This window comes from Stenella coeruleoalba (genome assembly GCF_951394435.1).
Source record: "Stenella coeruleoalba genome assembly, chromosome: 18".
NCBI classification, from domain to species: Eukaryota; Metazoa; Chordata; class Mammalia; order Artiodactyla; family Delphinidae; genus Stenella; species Stenella coeruleoalba.
The window spans coordinates 22,915,571-22,938,868 of record NC_137164.1 but is presented as its reverse complement, the minus strand read 5'-3'; the positions used below and the strand labels follow the sequence as shown (position 1 = coordinate 22,938,868).

At 38.8% G+C, this 23,298-nt stretch overlaps 1 protein-coding gene across 9 annotated transcripts in view; it reads right to left on the bottom strand.

Moving 5' to 3' along the window:
* The window catches only part of ENOX1 (ecto-NOX disulfide-thiol exchanger 1), a 609,053-nt gene that overhangs the window by 256,832 nt on the left and 328,923 nt on the right, over positions 1–23,298 (bottom strand). For 7 of the 9 annotated variants that reach the window (XM_079902712.1, XM_079902713.1, XM_079902711.1 and 4 more), the window contains one exon: positions 5,804–5,950. The exons of 1 other annotated variant lie outside the window; for it this stretch is intronic. In XM_079902712.1, the coding sequence (XP_079758838.1) occupies positions 5,804–5,891 (88 nt within the window). In that variant the 5' untranslated portion in view covers positions 5,892–5,950. Of the gene's footprint in view, positions 1–5,803; positions 5,951–23,298 lie in introns of those variants that run through there. One more of the 9 variants, XM_079902718.1, reaches the window with a different exon arrangement.

Sequence of the window (23,298 nt, the reverse complement as noted above, 5' to 3'; positions counted from 1 at the left end):
GTCCATCAACGAAATACTTGCCTTACCTGGGAATGAGCATTCCTAGCATAGTGGGACAAATTGGTCATGGTATACCTCCAAAACCTTGGTGGAAATTACGGCTGAAAAGGAGGGGACTGCAAAATAAAGAATGTTGTTCAAGTCATTGATCACTGCAGTCGCTGACCTACGATGCACCCTGAAAGGAATTCAGGGCAAAGATCAGGATGCAGTACTTCGTGCTCTAGGAAAACTGGCAGAACTGACCCTTAGATAGCTGATATTTTCAGGAGAAAATTTTATGAGCTCAGTTTCTTACATCTCCCCATACTTCGAAAAGCACTAAAACCATTAACTATATCTGTTCCTTACAAATAGTAGTAACCTTCTACCAAGATGTGTGCTTGAATGCATGGACCCCTCCTTCTCCACAATCACATATACACTGACCTTCCCCCTTTACCTCTTCGGAACAGCTCTCAGAGCTCTCTGAGACACTGTCTCTCGGGTTATAATCCTCAGGTTGGTTTGAATAAAATTTACAATTTTTTTCTTAGATCGACTATTGATTAATTTTTCATCAGTGCACAAATATTGTGAAGTGATGACCACAATGAAGTTAATAACACATCCATCACCTCACATAGTTACCTCTGTGTGTGTGGGTTTATTTTTTTATGGAAGCAAAACTGATAGTCATAAAATAATGGAAAATTTCCTTGTCTAATATTTCTAATTAAAAGTTGCTAATCAAATCCTAATTCCTTAATAAAATTGTAGTACAAAATTTTCATAAGGGAAAAGTTACTATGAAATTATTTTCTGTTCTCATTATCTAACACATGTGGAATATTTCTGAAATAGATATTCCTTATTGCATTTTTTTTTCTTTGAGTCATAGGAAGAAAAGTCCCTTTTATGTTCTTTTAATATTTGCTTTTATTCACTTCAGCTTCAGTTAGCTCACTTCCATATACCAAGATTCTTTTCAAAACAGAAGAGAGAAGAGGTAAAGGCAAATGTGGGAAGGGAAGCTACTTGGTGACATGACAGCCGCTCCTTGGTAGGAGTTATTTCTACCTAAAACATATACGCCATATTAAGAAGCCACAGGGACGAAATAAATGGATGTGGATGGCAGGTTTTCGTTCATTTCCTTGACATCTCAGAATACTGTAAATAAGTTTGTGTGTTTCAATTCAAACAGTTCCATGATCTTGGAGGTCTTAATCATTTGTTTTGTTTTGTTTTTACTCTTTACTATTTTTTTTTTGAATTTTATTTTTTTATACAGCAGGTTCTTATTCGCTATTTTATACACATTAATGTATATAGGTCTTAATCATTTGTATTAACAGTTTCTGGAGTGTACAAAGCTCGGGCTTAAGGACCATGATTGGCATTCAATGTAGTCAGACTGCATTAGGCAGATGTACAACCTTGTTCATGGCTGTATTTGATCATCTTTCTTTAAAAGTAACTTCAGGCTGATGAAGTGGCTTAGCACCCTCCTGTGTTTTCAGCCTGTTAGTCATGCCCCACCAGAACATCTGGCTCTGCTGGGCACCTGCACGCTTCTCCAAATGAAACCAAAGTCGGCAAGGTGAATGGGAAGGACTGGCAAGTGGCATTCAACCCGGGAAAAAAGTTTAAACGTGGCATATAACCCGGCAGCCCTGTTTTTAAATGTATCTAGGGTTGTGGTTTTATGCAGGTATGGTATGGGGAACAGGTTAGGAGATGCCTGCCGTAGAAAAGATAGTTTGTTACATATGGTTTCCAAGAGGAAGAGGCACGAGGTGCCACATCAGGCCACGCAGGGCCACGTGCAGAGGCACCAGGGTTGCTCAGGAGGAGAGGAAGTAAGGGAAAAACGTGGGCAAAAGCCTTTCCTGTGGTTTCTGCAGGCTAAGCAGGTTTAGGACTGGATAGCTTCAATAATTTCAGTGCGTTCTGGGGCACAGGGATGATTCCTAATTGTCCAGCACCTGGCCCTGGTGTGACTTAGGGCAGGGGGATAGTGTTCTGGACTGCAGGAGCCTGATAAAAAGGGGCAGGTGTGGGCATGGCCTCAGGATTGGTTCACTTGGCAATCTAAGGTGTGCTCCCAGGCAAGCTGTTTGCTGTCTCTAGGAATTAGCTAACCCTGGGAAGGGCAGTGCCTCCTTGGCATCTGCAAGACTCTAAGATGTCAAAATACATCTTATAAAATACAGAAGATAAAATAAGATTAATACAAGCCTGTCTGAAACACTTGAAAGAAGCATAAAAACAGAGCTTCTCAAACTTTAATGTGCATAGGAATCACCTGGGTATTCTGTTAAACTACAGGTTCTGATTCATTAGGTCAGGTGGGCATTGAGATTTTGATTTTTTTTTTTTTTTGGCCACGCCCCACGGCATGGGTAACTTCCCCCACCAGGGATCAAACCTGCAGCCTCTGCAGTGGAAGCATGGAGTCTTAACCACTGGACCACCAGGGAAGTCCTGAAATTTTGCATTTCTAATAAAGTCCTTGGTGATGTTGGGGCCATGCTTTGAATAGTTAGGGCTAAGAATATCCCTTGGTCACCTTCTGCGGGGAAGAGGGAAGAACCTGACACTTGCCGAACCCTGCTTTGAACCAGATACTGCTTGGCCCTGAATACACAGACTTCATCTTGTTTTGCTTGGACAACATCCTTTGCTCTTAGGAAAAATTATCCCAGTGTTACAGGGACGGGAACTGAGGCTCAGGGTAGTTAAGTAACCCGCCCAGGTCACTTAGCTGAAAGTCAGAAGATACAAATGTATCTGGCCCCAAACCTGAATTTTTTCCCACCACAACACATGTACAGATGGTTCCACTCCAGTGGAAAATAAAATGTCTCTGTTGGTAAAGGCTTTGTAAAATATAAAGTGTGGACTTGAATCATGGACCATTTACAACTTGAATTCTGAACAGAAGAGAAATTCTGAATGATGTTCATTATTTCAGGACCAGAAATAAATGGTGCTGACTAAATAACTTATATTTTATTACAGCTATTCGAGAAACACTTCACACGGGATTCCCTAGTACACTAGTGTCTTTATCTTAAAAAGTGACGCATGTCCATGGTAAGATATAAACAACAAAAGTCTGCCTTCCTCCCATGTGCTTCCATTTCTACTGCGCAGAGAGAACTACCGTTAGGTCTGTGTAGCCTTCTAGAAATTCTGGGCAAATAGTAACCTTCTATGCAAATAATAAACTTTTTCATACAAATTCATTCACCCAGCCATTCATTGTTCCAGGGGGAAAAGGAGTAAGTAAGACATGCAACATCCCTCATGCACCTCACATTCCAGTAGGGGAGCTAGATCATAAGCAAAAGAGTGAAATAAACATTATGTCAAATAAGGATAAATGATAATGAAGAAAAAGCCGGTGGAGTGTGGGGGGGAGGGGCGGGGAACATTTGCAATTATAAATGCAGTGGTTAAGGAAGGCCTCATGGAAAAGATGGGATTTGAGTAGAGACATGAAAGAGGTCATCCTATTCCACATTTACATTTTCCTTTAGCAATACGTGTTAAAGCCCTTGCCGTATCACAACTTAAAGATCTACCTCATTCTTATTAATGGCCCCACAGTACTCCACCGTGTGCATATACCACAATACTGATGGGCATTCTGTTACTTAAGCAAAGGGAATGTTTTAGATTAAGCTTGTTATTGAACTTATTAGGTGATCGTCTGAGCGGTCATAAGGAGATTTGGGAAGCACGGTATAAAGCCTGATGAAGTAGAAAGAGCAATTAGACGTGAAGCTGTGGCTGGGAGCCCAAGCGTGCCACTCGACCAGGTGGCCATGTGATAACTGAGTATTCACTGAATGCCTGCTTCGTATTAGTGGTTTTCCTTCTGCCACATCTTAGGCAGGGCTACATCCACCAGGTGCAGGGGGGTGTCTAGGAGCTTCTCTACCCTGAGGGCAAGGCGACAACCTACTTGCAACATTTTCCTCAATGCCAGGCTACCCTGTAACTCCTGCGGGGTCAAATACAAACCCTCCAGGTGACAAGTTTTCCACATTCCCCACAAAGGAAGCACAAGCACAAATTTTAGGGAGGAGTTAACCATCTGGGCTCTGACTACAATCTTCCTCTTTTAGGAGAACGCACGTAAGCTTCCTTAAACCAATAAGGAGCAAAATCTCCTTACCTTCTAGTAATATTTATTTACATGGATACAGATGTTTAGCATTGGGCCATATGACTGAACATATTTCACACTTAATGAAAGATTCATTTATGCATTTAATTATTATCTGAGGCAGTACCTGGATTATGTCAGCACTCTGCCGGGCTCTGTAGGAGGAATAAATATCTGTGCAGTATGGTTCCTGCCCTTGTCACCTGCTAGCTCTTAACAAAGACTGGACAAGGGGAAAAATGACCGTGATTGAAAGCAGTGTGTGATCAGTTAGTGGTGCCAAGGACAATGTAACAGGAACTAAAGGAGAGGGGAGGATGCTATGATCCAGAGAGGGATCCTGGCTGAGATATAAACAGGTAGGGATGCAGGTGGAACCAGGGGACTTTGGGAAGGGATATGTGTGTGTGTGTGTGCGTGCGTGCGTGTATGCGTGTGTGTTTTGAGAACATGTATGAATGGAAGGTGAATATAACTGCACAGCCAGCAAAGGCCCAGGCGAGGGTAAATACAGGTATTACAAAGGGAACACGAAGCAGCCCACTAAGAGCTTAAACACAGAATACGGGGGGTGGTCGCAGATGACAGGAGATGTTGGTTGGAGTGAGACTGGCAGAGGGTTCTGAGGCTCCCACCTTGCCATCAGATATGAGATAAATAAATGAGTCTTGAAAGGTGTCAAGAAAAGCACCATCAACCTCTTCCTCTTTTTCTGTTTTTGCTTTTATGGGGGGGAGGGGTACTGCACACTTTGGTTTGATAACCTCTATTTCCAATTCCAGTAATTTAAGAAACCAACTTAATACTTATCAAAGTAATATACGCCTGTAGCTTAAAAAAGCAAGTACTCCGTAAGAGGGCTATAATCAAAACCAGCCATCCCCACCTGTCTCCACCACCCCCTCCTAGCTCCCCAGAAACCTCTTTTTTGTTTGTGGTTTGCTTTTACTGTGAAAGATAATGACTTGCCAGAGCGAGTAGCCTCCTATAGGGGTAAGACTTTTGCCCCAAGCAGTTGCTCTCAAGTTCGGTTAATCTATGGGCTGGCCCAGGGCAGGAAGACTAACCAGTAAGTCTAACCCAGTTCTCCCCCGTCAAGGAGGTTGAATCCTGTCATGGCAAAGAAAGGACACCACTTTTAACTTTCAATTCTGATATTTGAATCCATATATTTAAGTGATCTATGTACACTGATATTTCTTAAATGATCATTTTTAGATATTATCTAATGTCTTACTACTCTGCAAAACGAGGAAAACTTGACACTGTTACACTATCACCACTTCCCAACAAGCGTTCTTCCCCCATCTTTCCAGTTGATTAAACTGCAATTTGGGGTTAAATCGATATTCTGTGTTTACATTGTTGTGACCACATAATATTGTTTACTACTGAGCCACGCAGTATAAGAACGCACTTCCTAGCTTGTTCAATATTTTTTTTCCTGGTGCTACCTTTTTCTTCCTTCCTTCTTGTGTGTATCTATTACTAATCACTCTTGACCTTTTCAAAGGAACTATAAAAGCCCTACTAAAACCGTTTTTGGCGTGAGCAACTCAACCAATGAATCTCTCAGATCTGTTTTTCCCTCCACAAGCCTACCATTGAGTCCGTCCGGTCTAGTGGTTTCCCAGACCAGCTGCCCACCTGTTGTCCTGGGGCTTCTTTTTAACACCATCTTGCGAAATCCCTGTGCCTCTCGCCTGTGTTGGGTCCCCCGCTTCCTGGATCCCATGGTTTCCTCTTTCTTGGTTTACATCCTCATTTTTGTGGAGCTCATTCTCTAGTAGCTTCCTAAGAAAAGGTACATGGGAGGTAAGTTTGTTGAGACCTTCCTTGCGTGTCTGAAAAAGTCTTAATTCTACTCTCACGCGTGCTTGCTAATTAAGCTTGTCATTTAATTCTAAGTAAAAATTCGTCCCCCTCAGAATTTTGCAGGCTGAGTTTCACTGTCTTCTAGCATCCAGTGTTGCAGGTGAGAAGTCTGAGGCCACTGGTTCTCCTGCTCTTTTATCTGTGACCTGTTTTATTTCTCTGGAAGGTTTAGGAATCTCCTTTTTAGTCCCTGGTTTTTTGAAATCTCACCGTAAAAAAACCTTAATGAGGATATTTTCTTATCCATTGTTCTGGGCACTTTCTCTTCCCTTTAAAGTTGGAAATTCCTGTTGCTCTGGTTTGCAAGTTTTCTTGAATTATTCTCTGATATTTGTCTCCCCACCATTTTATCTATTTTCTCCTTTCGGAACCTCTGTAGTGAAATGCCGAACCTTGTGGACTGATCCAATACCTCTTTTACCTTCTTTTTCCCACCCCACTATCCATCTTTGCCTGTTAACCTGCTTTCTAGAAAGTTTGCTGGACTTTACCTTTTACACCTCTGAATATTTTTTTTTAACTCTGAGTTTAATTTCTAAGATCTCTTTCTTATTTTCTGAGTGTTTCTTTTTTTATAGAATTTACCTTTTATTTCATGGATATAATATTGTCTCCCATCTTTCTGAAGATATAATAGATTTTTAAAAGCTCTTCTTTCGCTTCTTGAATTATCTATATTTTTCCGAGCCCCCCAACCCGCTTCTCTCTCTCTGTTCTGATCTCGATATTTTACTCTATATTTTCTGCTGGGAGCCATACTCAAGTATCTGGTGATCCTCTCACTATTCATTTATATTTAAGACTTTCACACATATATGTAACACATATATAAAGAAAATATACAATTTATTTATATTTAGGTACAGTGAGTCCCTACACAACTGATTAGAAACACTGGCAGGGTGTGCGTATCACCTGGCAGGTGTCCCATGAGGTAATTGGGTAGGAATCTAGCCATTCCGATAGGGACTCCAAATGCAAGTCAGGTCATTTCTTTGAGTCATTCAGTTTCTCTAGATAAGAATCCTTTAAACTGCTGTCTAAAGAGCCTGTCCCAAAAGAACGTGGAAAAGAATAGATACACGTATATGTATAACCAAATCACTTTGCTGTACACCTGAAACTAACACAACATTGTTAATCAGCTATGCTCCAATATAAAATAAAAATCAAATAAAAAAATAAAGAGCCTGTCCCTGGCTACAGGTGCTTTGGGAGCTACGTTGTAGAACAGTCCAGGAGGGTCTCACCTGTTCACTCTACAGAGTTTCACTTAATTCTCCTGGTTTCACCTCTCCATCCTGGGCCTCGTTTCCCTGAGTCCAGAGCACCTCTGATTCAATTCAGCCCAAGACTATGCCTCACGCCTCCAGCAGGGATGGACATTTGGTAGTGGCAGTGTGAGGGTGGGAGAGGAACAGGGCCGAGCTAGTCCCTGCACTCCATTCCACTAAGTACTACTGACTACTAACTACTCTGTAACTACTGTGAACTAGTCCCCCCTTTTGCAGGCTCACCCTCACACCCTTCTTAAGTCTCCCCAGGGTCCTTGCAGAATCCATCTGTGGGCTTCTCTCAGTACCCCTCAGCCACTCCCCCTCCATCACTGGGCCATCTTCCCAAAGTTTGCTGACACCTCTTGTTTAGTACCACCTCCCCCTCTGTTCTCTCTCACTCTCAATCTGTGTATAGCTTTTTTTAAATTCTTTGCTGAAATTTTAGGGAGATTTTTGGAATTAGAAGATATAAATGCATGTGTTCAATCTGACAGAACGACAAGTTACCAGTCTTATAAATTCTATTTTGTACTTATGTACTTATTATGTACTTCACTCTAGAAAGTTTATCCAGAGAACTTTAGGTGTTGCCCTAAATCAACTACTAACTACGTAACAACTGTAATACTTTCAGGTAGGATATTACTGAAATCATTTTAATTCTCTCTGACTTTCTAGGGAGTACCAGGCAAAGTGAGTTAAACTCCTCCATAAATTTATCTTTACAGACTCTCATTATTATCCTGGCTCTAGAAATTTGGACCAACAGTCAATTTGAGGCAGATGCCACATCAAATTTTAAATATGAAGGAAGGGAGGGAGGGAGGGAGGGAAGGGAAGGGAGGAGGGAGAGATGGAGGGATGGGGGGAGGAAAAAAAGAAAGAAACAGACATCAAGAAAATGATTTAAAAATAGAATAGTGAGAGGACTGGCCTAAATAAATAACTATTTTAAGAAAAGCTATGTAAGTTTATTAAATAAGAAAAGAGACTGCAGAAAATCATCTGCCTTTAAGGTAACTAAACAATGATCACTCACTTGGAAGGCAGTTGAGTAATTTCTGCCCTGAACATTAGCTGTGAAACTCCAGTCATTCATTCAACAACTTGCACCCAAAATTCATATAAAAAAATCACCATTATCCAGCAAGAAACTATCCACATAAGAAATTCTCACAATTACATATACAGATCACCTTCTAATTATGTACTGACCCTTTTACTGCATATATATATATATGCAGTAAAAGTATATAAGTATATTTCTTACAAATTTGTCTACCTAAAATTATGTCATCCTTCTGTGCCACACTCAATTATGGGCCAATAAGCTTCTAAAAAGTTAACCATGTTGTCAACAGGAATGCTTCTAATGTAGCTGTAATCACACTTCTGAGCTTTTTGATAAGATGAAAAACTTTGTAGTCAGACTGACCTTGTTTTGCATCCCGACTCTTCCACTTATTGAATGTATGACCTTCAGGGAGCTGATAACCTCCCCACAAGGAAAATGGACATACTATTATCTATTTTGCAGGTTGTCATATGGATGAAATTGTAAAATGCATATGAAGAACCTGACATATTGTAGGTGTCCAATAAATACAAGCTATTAAAATCAGAACATGAGAAGATATTGACACCTTAACTCTAAAAATACACCCTCTAAGTGAAGAGTTTTCACTTCCATTTTTAGGCATCAGATCACTGGTGTGCTGGTCAACTAGAAGCAACTTGCCAGCCACTGAAAAGCAACGGGGAAGTTCTTACAGGCAATTAGGGAAAGCATTGTGAAAGCAGGGGTGTGGGAAGGAGGCCTGGAAAAAAAGTTAAAGTATTTGACTTTGGATCAGTTCCTAACCTTTTTGTAGTTTATTTAACTATAAAATTAGGAGGTTGGATGACGTCCCTCCAGATGTTCACAATAAAGAGTTCTGCGGCTGGATAATTTTGGAATATGACCCCTTCATCCCATGCTTGCCCCCTCCCCCATTTAAGGCAGCAGTTTGATTTTGTTTTACCTGGCATATTACAAACTTATCCGCCTACAAATCCTCCCCATTTTTTCCCCCCAAATAGTAGCATATTTTGGAAAAGACGGATGAGCTGATCTGCGGTTTCTCATTCTGTAATATGCTGCTCTGAGTTTTACTACTTCACGTAAACGTTTGGTTAAGGAAAGAAGGGTAAACGTGACGTGTATAGCAGCATATAACTTTTAGAGTGGGAGAAAAATCTATCGCCATTCCAGTGAAACCAGATATTTCTAAGTATAGTTTAACATTTCATCTATGTGGTGCCGTCAATGTCTTGAGCAGCTGATCACCAAAGCATCCACTGAACTGCTGCCAATGAAGACAGACATATTACTGGGACACATCTGGCAACTTTGGCAATCAGTGAATGAAATGAATCAACCATGTAGTGAGCGGACTGGCTGCTTGGTGACCAACGTGACTGGAATGGAAAATAACTGTGGGATAAATTAATCCTTAGACTGCAGGACTGAACCGTGATAACCAGAATAAAACTCAAATGTGTGTTCATGATGAATACATTTCCATGCTGCAATTACAAATCCACCAGTTAAATTATTTCTAATAGTAAAATACGTTCACTTTTTCTATCAATCTACCAACATTTACTTTTATCTGAAAGGAAAAGACTGTGCAAAGTGTTTGCTGGGAACGAAAGGATATAGTAGGAAAGAGGCCAAAGAACCTACCAGAAAAAGATCTAGGAGCCAGATGCTCTGTCAGTAACTTTCCATGTAGCTTTCAGTAAGTCTGTTTTCTTACTTTAAAAAATAACTAGCCTCAAGTAGCTTATAATTTAGTTGATTATATTTACAAATTTGGGATTTCCATTTAATGCCTTCTTACATTACAAAATCATTCTTAATTTATCTACATAGTAGAGCTAAAAGTGAATGAATATTCTGATGTTCTTTAATTAACTACATACAATGAAGCCCCCCTGTTTCACTTGAATTGTAGGAATTCTATTAGAACCTGTTGCAATGTGTTTCCTTTCTCTCTTGATATGTCTCCTGCCCCTCAAGGCTGCTAAGGTTTGAAAGTGTTCTAATTATTTCTATATTTTCATAAAATACTCTATTTCCACCCCCAAAATACTTTTCCTTCTTCTCAAGAGGAAGTTTTTCAGAAAACAATTCTGTAGAATCCGAAGGATGAGTGTGTTAGTAGTAGGGTGACCGACTGAGGGGCTTCCCACTGTGTAGGACTTCCTGCTCTAAAACTAGCACAGTCCCTGACAAATGGAGATCGTGGGTCACCTTGGTTGGTAGCTTGAGAGAAGGATTGGAAGTGGCAATGGATGCCTGCATCAGAAAGTTGCCATTTTAATCCTCCTATTAGAAGTACTCTTCTTTCATCGCTAAACAGCTGTAGAAAGCCATCCAACAGCAGATGGATGAATGCATTTAATGACCTTAACTTTCTCTTACACCAGTGGTTCTCAATTCTGGCTTCTTACTAAAATCGTCTGGTTAGCTTTCTTTTTTTTTTTTTTTTTTTTTTAAATGATACTATCCCTGATTTAACTGATCTGGAGGTAAGTCCCAGTCACCGGCATATATGTCTAAAATTCCCGTGCTTATTCTACTGTTACTCAGGGCTAAGAAACACTGCTTTGCATCCATTCTGAGATTCAAACTATAGGTCTAGCAAGAGCCATTCAAAGCAAGGAGAAATCTACTTTATTATCTCTGACTTTTAAAATATTGCCTGCAAGTTTCCACTTCATATTTAAAACAAATGAGAACCCACAAACTAACTTTAAATGTATTCACCTAGGGTTCATGGTATGTTTCTCCCTTGTCATGATTATCGATCACCACCACCTACTGACATAATTTTTTGCACAAGAAACTGTGTTAGGCAGGTACTGTGGGACCACAGAGATTTCAAACTCAGGGTCTCTGCCTTCAGACAGCTCACTGTAAAACACAGGAAGGTGACTAAATGATCAAGCAAAGGACCTCACGAGCAACTCAAAGAGGAAACAGCTATGGCCTGAGACGGCTGGGAAACCTGCACAGAGCAGGTAGGATTTAAAGAAGGCCTTTGAGGGCTAGGTAGGATTCTAATTAGAAGGCCAGAAAGGGCCTTCCAAGCAGAGAGTGGGGAAGAAGCAATCGGACTACCAAATTTAAACATATACACAAATAATAAAGTTCACATGCTGAGCAATACAAACTATATGAGGCAAATTGCTGAGCAAGGGATCATAATTAGCCCTATCACTCTTTTTGGTGATAACCACTCCTGACATTGAAAAGAAGAACTAACCTGGCAGATGGAACAGCTGGTTCAGCCGAAGCATTGAAGACAAGCTTGGTGTGCACCACAGAGAGCAAGCCACAGAACAGCAGCAACAGTACAAGTCCCTTCCCTCTCTCATGCTGGGCCCACCAAAGAGACCTCATTACCCAGGCATCAAGGCAAAAGCTGCTTAGTTCATTGCCAAACCCTTGAGGTTCCTATTCTATCTGATCGGATGATTATTTAATGTTGAGGGAATACATTTAGGACGAAAATCATGCAAAAGTTATGTGTTGTCTTTTATGTCATGTTACGTGATTATCCGTCATTGATTTTCAATTACTTTTATAATGCGATGGCCTTCTCTCTGGATTTCAGAATTAAAGCAACACTGTGCCATTTGTCCTTGACCCCCTAAAAGAGTTAATTTTCATATTTATTCCAATATCTGGCCTTCATGCAAGATAGGAACTAAATGGGTATGGGTATGAACGATCTGGGTACGCATCATCTCAGGAAGTCAGTTGGCAAAAAGAACACTGAGAAGTAGGCACCACTGGTATTTCACACATTATTAACTTATATTACAATTCAAATAAGCTTACAGCTGGCCAAAAAAAAAAAAATCTCTTCTGTAAAGTGATCTCAAACATAATAGGCTTAATCAGAGATAAATTAAATTAGGCAGCCATGCATATTACAGCATATTAATTCTGAGTAGTTATTAAATACACTTTCTGTTATCAGTGGTGTGAACAACATTATAGGCAAACAAATTCTTCGAGGGGATAGGAAATAAAGTTTATGTTTGGGATACTGTGTGCCTGATATCTTCCCATGCCTTCTTATAATGTTAAATAATCTTTTCTAATAGTGGTACTGGGTTAAGTCTCCATAAATGAGTCAACTTCACTCCCAGGCAATTAAGCAAAAGAACAGCAGACCAGTGTGGTTTTAGTTTTTTCCAACGGGAGCTTTTCTATCTCTCTACTGCAATTTTTAAAAGAAGGCATTAGTGAGTCAGGCTGGAGCAAAGTTGCCCAAAACATAAGGTAGTGAATATTCATTATGTCAATTTTATGACGCATCTCATTCTGTGTTTTGGGTAACCTGTGTTGCCTGAGGATATTCAAAGAAGGAAATTATTAAGGTTGAGTGCTAGCTTGTAAATAACATCCTACCATTCTCTCTGTTTCTTTAAATGGTAGTAATCTAACCCATCCACGCTAGCATGCAGATTCCATAAACTAGCAAGTGGTGCTTCTGTGAAAGAAAAGAAAGAGAGACGTCTAAGAGATGAAATATGTCGAGAAAGGGAATGTACACACGTACACACGTTACCTTCCTGGATGTACTTTTGCCATATTATCTTGCTCTTTTATTAATCAATCAGGCCCTTCAGTTTCTGTATCCAGAAGCAACTCAAGTTACTAGGTACGACCCTCCCACACACACCCAACCCCCAAGTCTGAGAAAAACGTTTGACACTCTTTACGCTTTGCACATTTAAAACTCAATGTAAGGTGACAAGAACATTAAGCTGCCCAGTGACCAAAATGTGAAACTCATCACTATCTGTTCTTAGCCATGGGTGTAATAATTGGCAAATTAAAGTGCCTGACAATAGCTGGGCCACCTGCATCAGAAAGCATCACCCTGGAATGACTAATGCAGACAAATGTATGCGGCCAGCTTTACTGACAACTCCTTCTAACACCCGCAGCCTGAAAAGGCACATTACAGTACCTGTTTCATTTCCTGTAAAGGAAGCACCATGTCGATTTTTCTGTAATTTAAAGGCATAAAACCTAACAGCCCTCAATATTTTGTATATACATACTGATTGAATTGACTGTTATTTACTTTTGAAGTAAGCTAGAAAGAGAAAGACGAATATTGTATACTAATATATATATGTGGAATCTGAAAAAAATTGGTATAGACGATCTTATTTACAAAGCAGAAATAGAGACAAAAGACGTAGAGAACAAACATATGGATATCAAGGGGGAAAGGGGGGTGGGATGAATTGGGAGATTGGGATTCACATATATACACTACTGATACTCTGTATAAAATAGATAACTAATGAGAACCTACTGTATAGCACAGGGAACTCTACTCAGTGCTCTCTGGTGACCTAAATGGGGAGGAAAACCAAAAAAGAGGGGACATATGTATACGTATAGCTGATTCACTTTGCTGTACCGTAGAAACTAACACATTGTAAAGCAACTATACGCCAATTAAAAATTTAAAAGAAAAGGCCTACTTACTCTTGAAAAACCCAAAGTTTTTCTTTCTAAGCTGGCAAACTGGGATCAACTTGTTTATTAAAATGTTGAATGTGAAGCTTTATAAAAACTAAATTCAAATAAATACAAATGCTTCAAAAATAATTTTGTTTTAATAAACTTGCTATTATTCATCCATCCATCCATCCATTCGACATTTATTGAATACCTACTATGTGCTAGGCACTTCTTGATATTTGGCAGAGAGAGATGAATAACATATCCTTAAGGAGTCTGTCAACCATTGGAGGAAAGTTGCACGCACACAGCCAACTTCTACACGTTACTGTAGAAATCGTTTCAGAGCACCTCCCTTTCTCTTAGAGACTTCAGAGAGAAGACTCTTGAGCTGCATTCCAGGATCATATAAAGAGGGCACAAAATGAAGAGTTTTTGTGACTGAACAAGCTTAAGAAAAACCTTCCAAGCTGAGAGAGAAGCATGTACAAAATCAACAAGAAGGTCGTGGTCTGAGTGAGGAAAAGAAATCGCCTTCAGAGTAAATGAATGAAATAAACACAAGAGGCAAGAAAGTCAACATATGATGGTGAACACTAGGCAAGGGTGAGAATATGCAGGGCCCCAGAAGACATGTCTAGGACTTGGGATTTCATTCTATGGGGCAGTAGTTTGCAATATACATGCCAGGGAACCCTCGGGTCCCGGGAAGGGAGGGAGACAGATTGGGAAGGCGTGAAAAGAGTGAAGGAGAGGCCGGCCAGTCAGGACTCTGGGCCCCGAAGCTCTGCTTCAACCACAGTACCTTTGCCAATGTGTGTCTTCTGTTGGGCCTTCTAAATTTTTTAAATAACTTTTGAAATTGGAAAAATTTTAGATTTACAAAAGTTTTAAAGATAATACAGAGAGTTCCCATAAACACCTCACCCAGTTTCCCCTAGTATTAATCTCTTTATGTTACCACCACGGCACATTTGTTACAACTGAGAAACCAACATTGGTACCTTGCTATTAACTAAACTCTGGACTACATTTGTGTTTCACCAGTATTTCCACTCGTGTACTTTCTCTGTTCCAGGATCCAATCCAAGACACCACACTGCATCGAGACACCATGTCTCTTCCGTCTCTTTTGATGTGTGACAGTTTCTCAGTTTTTCCTTGTTAGTCATACAGTCTTGGGGAATATTAGCCAGGCATTTCACACTCACTCTGGGTTTGCCTGATGTTTTCCTCGTGAGTAGACTAGGGTTATGGGTTTTGGGAGGAACACCACAGAGGTGAGGTACACTTTCCATCACATCCTAGCAGGGGGCATATATCATCGACAAGACTTGGCACTTGCAATGCTAACCTTGATCACTCGGTTAAGGCAGTATATACTGAGTTTCTTCACTGTAAAGTTACTATTTGCCCTCTTCACATACTCTCTTATTTGGAAGCTAGTCACTCCAGCCCACACTGAAGGATGAGGGTAAGCTTTACTTCCTGGAGGGGGCTATACCTACCTACATTATTTGGAATTCTTCTACAAAGAAGGTTTGTCCCTTCTACTCCAATTATTAATTTGTTTAATCATTTGTTTATATTAGGATGAACTCATGTACATTTATTTTATATTTTAGATTATGGGACAATAAATACCGTATTATCTATTTTGTTCCTCAAATTGTTCCAGCTTTTGCCATTGGCAACTATTTTAGGCTGGCTCTTCTATTCCTTTGACATGCCCCCATCCTTTTGTTCTTTGAGCACTTCTTGTTTTAGGGCAAACCAGATAATTCAGTTCTATATTGTATTTTTACTGCCCCAGCCCTAGAACCAGCCATTTCTCCAAAGATCCCTAGCTCCTTTTCACGGAGGATGATATTTAGAAACTAGTATCTGGGCATGGGTGTGCTAAGATGCTACTGGGGTATCACTGCTCCCAGGCCCTCTCAGCAGAAAGAGTTCGGAATGTATGTATATATTCAAGCCCAGATATATATACATAGCTATAATTGTTTCTGTATCCGTCCATCTGTATATATATTACACTAAACATGAGTTCATACTAACAGGTCCAACTATAACGCAGTACTAAATGGTTCATTCTGGCTTTCCCTCCTTGCTTATCTGCAAAGACCCTGACAGAGAGAAACTCGGCTCCCACCACCCATTTACTTATTTGTTTGACTCTAGTATTTGAAACTTCTTTTGAAAACAAAACTCTATTACTTTAAAATAATAGAAAAAAGCCTGAAAACAAACATTGTAAGAGAAGATCTTTAAATTATTTCATGTAGAAAAGTGACTTAATTATATTTATATTTTTAGAAATATTATTCTAACTGAGTGAGGAATGGGTTGAAGGGGGCTGAGACTTGAGGTAAGAACAAATGTTAGAAAGGATGCTGTGTACTCCAGAGGATATTAAAGACCTGTGAATTAATTTGAGGGATATTTTAGAAGATTCATAAATAGAACTTAAGTGACTGGATGTGGAAAGTGAGAGAGAGAAGATGGAGATAAATATGGATTAAGTAATGGGGTAAAGGTGTCTTTTTATCTCAGAAAATACACTGGGAGGAAAGGATTTGGGAAGAAAATAATTGAGTATAAGGCATTTAAAATGGAGTATCCATGTGGACACGCTTCAAAGACCTCCTGAAATGTGGTTCTGAATTTCAAGAGAGTTGTCTAAGCTGTAAAAGTGAATTTCAGGGTCTTAAGCCCAAAACGGATGATGCAAAATCTTGGGACCAAATTAAAAGGCCAGGAATATGGGATGAATAAGAAATAGAAGATCAGGGACAATGAACTATACAACAATAATATTGAGAAATAACATGCTGAATACATGAATATGTGGTAACTCTCCATTTACTTAGGTCATAATTTCTCTCAACATGCTTTGTAGTTTTCAGTGTACACGTCTTACACTTCTTTTATTAAATTTTTTCCTAAGTATTTTGTTATTTTTTATGCTATTTTAAATGAAATTGTTTTCTTAATTTCATCTTTAGATTGCTCATTGCTGGCAGATAGAAATATAACTGGTTTTTATGTACTGATCTTCTATCCTACAAGCTTGCCGAACTCATTTATTAGCTCAACAGTTTTTTTTGTGAACTCCTTAGGATTTTCTATATATGAGACTGTGTCATCTGTAAACAGAGTTTGTTTCATTTGTCCCTTTTCAATCCAGAGGCCTTTATTTATTTTTCTTGCCTAACTGCCTTGTTAGAATCTCCAGTAAATTACTGAACAAAAGTGGCAAGAGTAGACATCCTTGTGTTTTTTGATCTCAGGTGGGAAACTTTCAGTCTTTCACCAATAAGTATGATGTTAGCTGGGGGTTTTTCATAGATAATTCTTTATCAGATTGAGAAAGTTTCTTCATATTCCTAGTTCATTGAGTGTTTTTATTTTTTAAATTTTATTTATTTATTTTCTTCTTGCAGTACGTGGGCCTCTCACTGTTGTGGCCTCTCCCGTTGCGGGGCACAGGCTCCAGACGCGCAGGCTCAGCGGCCATGGCTCATGGGCCCAGCCGCTCCGCGGCATGTGGGATCTTCCCAGACTGGGGCACGAACCCGCGTCCCCTGCGTTGGCAGGCGGAGTCTCAACCACTGCGCCACCAGGGAAGCCCCCACTGAGTGTTTTTAATAAAAGGTATTTTGCCAAATGCTCTTCCTGCATCTATTGAGATGATCATATGGTTTTTGTCTTTTATTCTATGAATATGGAGTCTTACATTCATTAATTTCTGAATTTTGAACTAACCTTGCACTCCTGAGATAAATCCCACTTGGTCATGGCGTATAATCCTCTTACATGTTGTTGTATTCGATCTGCCAGAATTTTGTTGAAGATTTTTGAGTCTACATACGTAATAAATATTGGTCTGTATCCTTGTTTGATTTTGGTATCAGGATAAAAGTACACTTACAGTTTTACATATTAGCAGGAATGAATAGGAAGATTAAAAATTTAAATTACACCTGAATTATTAAAAATACATAAAATTCTTAGTAATAAATGCACCAAGAGGCATGCTGGAATTATACGCTAAAAACTATAAAATATTGCTGAGAAATATTAATGAAGAGAATGTACATTTATGGATTGAGAGGCTCAACACTGATGTCAATTCTTTCCAAACTGAGCCTTAGATTTAACGTATTCTCAACTGTAATCTGACTAAACTGATTATTTTTAAAACTGGTAAGCTGGGGTTTCCCTGGTGGCGCAGTGGTTGAGAGTCCGCCTGCCGATGCAGGGGACACAGGTTTGTGCCCCGGTCCGGGAGGATCCCACATGCCGTGGAGCGGCTGGGCCCGTGAGCCATGGCCGCTGAGCCTGCGCGTCCGGAGCCTGTGCTCCGCAACGGGAGAGGCCACAGCAGTGAGAGGCCCGCGTGCCGCAAAACAAACAAACAAACAAAAAAACAAACCAAAAAAAACTGGTAAGCTAATTCTAAAATCTACATAAATTTTCAGAAGAAATAGAATATCTAAGCCAATTTTATAAAAGAACAAAGATGGAGGACTTACACATCTGACCTGAAGACTGGCTGTAAAGCTACGGTAATCAATACAGTGTGGTACTAGCATAAGGAGCAACAAAATCAATGGAACAGAATAGAGAGCTCAGAAATAGGTGCACACTTATGTGGTCACTTGATTTTTGAGACTAGCACTAAGGCATTCCAATAAGGAAAGGAAAGGCTTTTCAAAAATAGTGTTGGAAGAATTAAACATCCCATATAGAAGATAATAAACAAATAACATACAAAACATAATAAACATAATATACAAAAGTTAATTCAATAAGGATCATAAATCTAAACATAAAATCTAAAACTATACAACTTTTCAAAGAAACCACAGAATTTTTTTGACTTGAGCATAAAGTTATCTTAGGATACAAAAGCCAGTACCTATGAAAGAAAAAAAAACCCAATAAATTACACCCCCCAAATTAAAACTTCTGCTCAACAAAAAACATCATTAAGAGAATGAATAGACAAGCAATACATTGGAATTGGAAGGAAGCAGTTGCAATGTATACATCTAATAAAATCCCGGAGACGAATATATATTTTATACCTCAAAAATAAAAATACATACAAGCAACCCAATATAAAGATGGGCAAATACTTCAATGGACACTTTACAAAAGAAGATATGGCCAGTAAGCACATGAAGAAGATGTCAACATATTAGTCATCAAGAAAAATGCATATTAGATCACAATGAAATATCACTGCAAACCCAATTCTAGCTTACCAGAATGGCGAAAATTAAAGAGACTGACAAGACCAAATGCTGTTGAAGATGTGTAACAACTAAAACTATCATATATGGTTGATGCGAATGTAAAATGGTACAACTACTTTGTACAAAGATATGGTAATTTCTTCTAAAACTCAATATACACCTACCTATGACTAAAATTCCACTCTTAGATATTGGCCTAAAAGAAATGAAACCATATCTTCACAAAAGACTTGTTCAAGAATGTTCATGGCAACTTCATCCAAAATAGAGCCTGTAAAGAACACAAGTGTCCACCCATAGAAGAATGGATTAACAAACTGTTGTCTATTCATGCAATCAAATATCACTCAGCAAGAGACAGAAATGAGTTACTGACAGACTCAAGAATAGATTAATCTCAAAAACATACTATGTAAAAGAAACCTGACATGAAAGAGTATGTAGTATATGAGTCTACTTATACGGAGTTCTAGAACTAGAATTGATTTACTCTAGAGGTGGGGATGGGGATGTGCTGGGAAGGTGTATGAGGGAATTTTCTGGGGTTGATAGACATTTGGGTAGCACAGGTGTATATAACTGTTGGAACTCATAGAAACGTACACTTAAGATCTGTGCATTTTATGTAAATATGTAAATTTTACCTAACAATTTTACTCAAAAAATAAGAATCATATAAGAAATCATAAAACTTGAATTCTAGTAATGGTACATACACCAAAGCATTTGGGGGAATTGTAGCGATGTCTACAATTTACTTAGAAATGTTTCCAAAAATTCAGTGGATTCGTGGATGAAAACAGGGATGCATAGAGGTAAGCATATGAGTGTTCACTGCCAGTTTCTTTCAACTTTTCTGTGTGGTTAAACATTTCCATAATAAAATCTTGCAAAAGAAAAAAAAACCTTAAAAACTGAGTCTTTCACAATAAATAATAAATTAAAGGAAAAAGTTAAAAGAAAAAAAAAAAGAAAGCAATCCCAACTCATAAGTTACTAGCCATGTGAACTTGGCAAAGTGTTTAAATAAAGAGTCGATGTCTAAATTTCCTTATTTGTAAAACAAAAATGATAAATAATACGTTTTATACAGGATCCTTAAGGGACTATACTTGCTAATATATGTAAAGCACAGTTCTTGATATAAATAAGCACTGAGTAAATGTTTGGCTCCTATTTTTAGTGAGCACGGAGTGCCTGTGGCCATAAACCCACAAAAATAAAACGTCTCAGAAACAGAAAAGGAGGATACTGTTTGCACACTTTGTTAAGGCAATTGTGATGTTTGTTGCATACATAAAATCAGATTCACTGTGATTTTTTTTTTTCTGTGCGTGAATGTCATTTATCAGGACCCCTAAGCAAATGAGCTAGTAGAAAGGAAATATTATATTTTAAAACACCCATAAAGCATATTTTTAGAAATGGTATTTCCTTGACTTTCATTCCAGGAAAATGCTAACACATGGCGTGGAGCATGCTGGGCCCAGAAAAGAAAGCCTGCCAGATGCCACAGCAATAAATAGAGCGGGGCTTTGGAGAGGAAAAGTAAAATGAGAACATGTAATGTTATGCCTCCAATACCCTTACCATCTGGTATTTAGCCCACTGAAATTATGGGGTTTTTGGAAATTCACCTTTGTAGGCCACCTTTAATTAATTTTCTTATTTATTTGTTTAGCAAACATTTAAATCACAGCCTACTCTGGGCAGAGTTCTGCATGCCCTCCAGGACCTCAGCAAAACAAAGGGTGAGGTAATGTCAGAAAGAAAAAGTTCGAAGTGCAGTATAATGAGAGGTCAGTACAATTTACACCTGCCACCTCCTTCTTTAATATTCATTTTAAAAACACAATTTTCATATTTTCAATCGACAGCTTAAGCAGCCACATATTTTCACAAACGACAGGACTCTGCAGACAGGAGAAGAGGTGGCAGAATATGTTATGTGGGTTATGTTTTAATTTGCTGAGAAATGCGTAAGTAGAAATACATTTTTATCAATTACATTTCCTATAGTGCTTGCACTATCATTTTTATCAATATTTTAAATGCAAGTGGGATTTCTTAATGTGGTATCTTTTACTTTCAATTTAGCAATGTTTCTGAGAAGAAAACGGAGCTCTAGAATGTTGAAAATTGTCTCATTCTATTACGACTGCTCTCCTTCGGGTTTTCAAATACGTATACTTGTGATACTCCTAAGAAACTGTGATTGATGGATTTTTACCCAGAATTTAAAAACAACAACAATAACAAATTCTTTTAAATGAAAGGAAAAGTACATTCTGTTCCCTTAACTTGTCTTTATTTGGGGATTATACGTTCTCTGCTAAAATTTAGGATGGAATTTCTAACAGTGATGGCATTGTTCAGCAAATAGCAGTCCTTTGTGCGTGTGCAAATTTTCAAATGAATGGAAATGGTCTTAGACATTTTATCTGGAAAACTTTCGCCTATAGTATTTATTCAAATGTTGTCCATATTTTCAGGAAAGAATTGAGAAAAATGTCTTTCTCATAAAAAGATGTCATTCCCTTGTGGCTACTATGAAAGGAACTCCCTCTCCTCCCTCCAGTACACAACACACAAACCCTATGCTATCAGTAGAAGCGAAACATAAAATTCAAGAAGCACTGACTGCATGCCAAATTCTGGGATAACAGGGAAGAGAAAGCCAGTCGGCAATCACCCCTCCTGGCCCTTATCTTCTCCTCCCACTTATCTCTCCCAGGCTGGGGATGTCCGGACTCTATGACCTCTTTCTTCAGTGGAGACACAAGCTGTGAGTCAGGTGCCCTGAACTTTAATGTCTGTTCTTCTTCCCCATTAACCTTACTGTTAAGAGAAAATAAAATGTTTTATGTCAATGAAAATACTCAGTCACTTGGAAATCATCTTTCTGGGTTTCAGCACAAATACACCTGTGATCTTAAAAAACCCTTTCAATTTAAATAGCAATAAATTTGTCACAGAAGTATATTAGGAGACCTATATTCAAATAAAGTTGCCCACTGACTTTAGGTGAATCCACTGCTTTCTAAATCAGTACAAGTTGCTTAGGATGATCAAAGGCCAAACTTTTGTAATCTCTCCCCATGTAGATCATCTGAGAGTAAAATTATTAGGGAGAAATTAGGGATTCGTAAAGCAAGACAGAGAGGGTTTTTGTTGTGTTTGTTGTCATTTTGATTAGCCACAAGCTTATACCACTGTATTTACTGGAGAGTGTATAACTGTCTTGAAATGAAACATCACATAATTCCAACAAGTATGCTCTCTCTAGTTAACCTAAATTAGGGAGGCTTCCCTATACTCATTTTGTCTCTTTCACAAGCATCCTTGAAATTCTTTGCCCTTAATTACTTACATCAATGCTTCAAGTATTAGGAGCACGCTTGAAATTTACAATTTTTCTAAGTTCCTAACACTTATTAGCTTTGTTTTCTGCCTAGACCCGTTAACCTAATTTTGTCTTCAATGCTTTTGGGAATAATGCATTGCTTATCTTTAAATTTTCCATAGCTGTTTCTATATTAAGGAATCCAAACGCAGGTTTCAATTTACTCATTATGAATTTGCTGATCCTCTAATTTGAATTAAAAACCAAATTTTTTTCATTCTTCTCCATTACGTTTCAAATTTTAACAGATACTTTCAAACTGTATTCGAAAAACTTATAATCCAACACCATGACCAATCTTCTTTCTGCCAAGCACTGGTGCCTAAATCTTTCTTTCTTTTTATTTTTTTAAGTGCTATGGAACCTGATATAAAAGACAAGGGGAAGAAAATGCAGAAGGATGACAGTAGGCCTATTACTGGACACATGTCCTCTTTCTCCTCTGCAGCTTCATCTTCTTGGATGGCATCAGAACCCAGGGGCTCCACCCCAACTCCTGAGAGAAGGGGCCTGCAAAGGAAAGGAGAGGGAGGAAAGGAAGGCTGCAGATCTGGTGATACTTTGAGCTGAGTCCCGATGCCACATCTTGTAGGCACACAGATTGACAGAGCAGCGTTTTGATTTTCTAAAGTGAAATCCACCAGAAATTAAGAGTGTGCCGTTTGTGGGAACTCTAGGACTCTTTTTTAAAAATTTAATTAATTATTTAAACATCTTTATTGGAGTATAATTGCTTTACAATGGTGTGTTAGTTTCTACTGCGTAACGAAGTGAATCCGCTATACGTATAC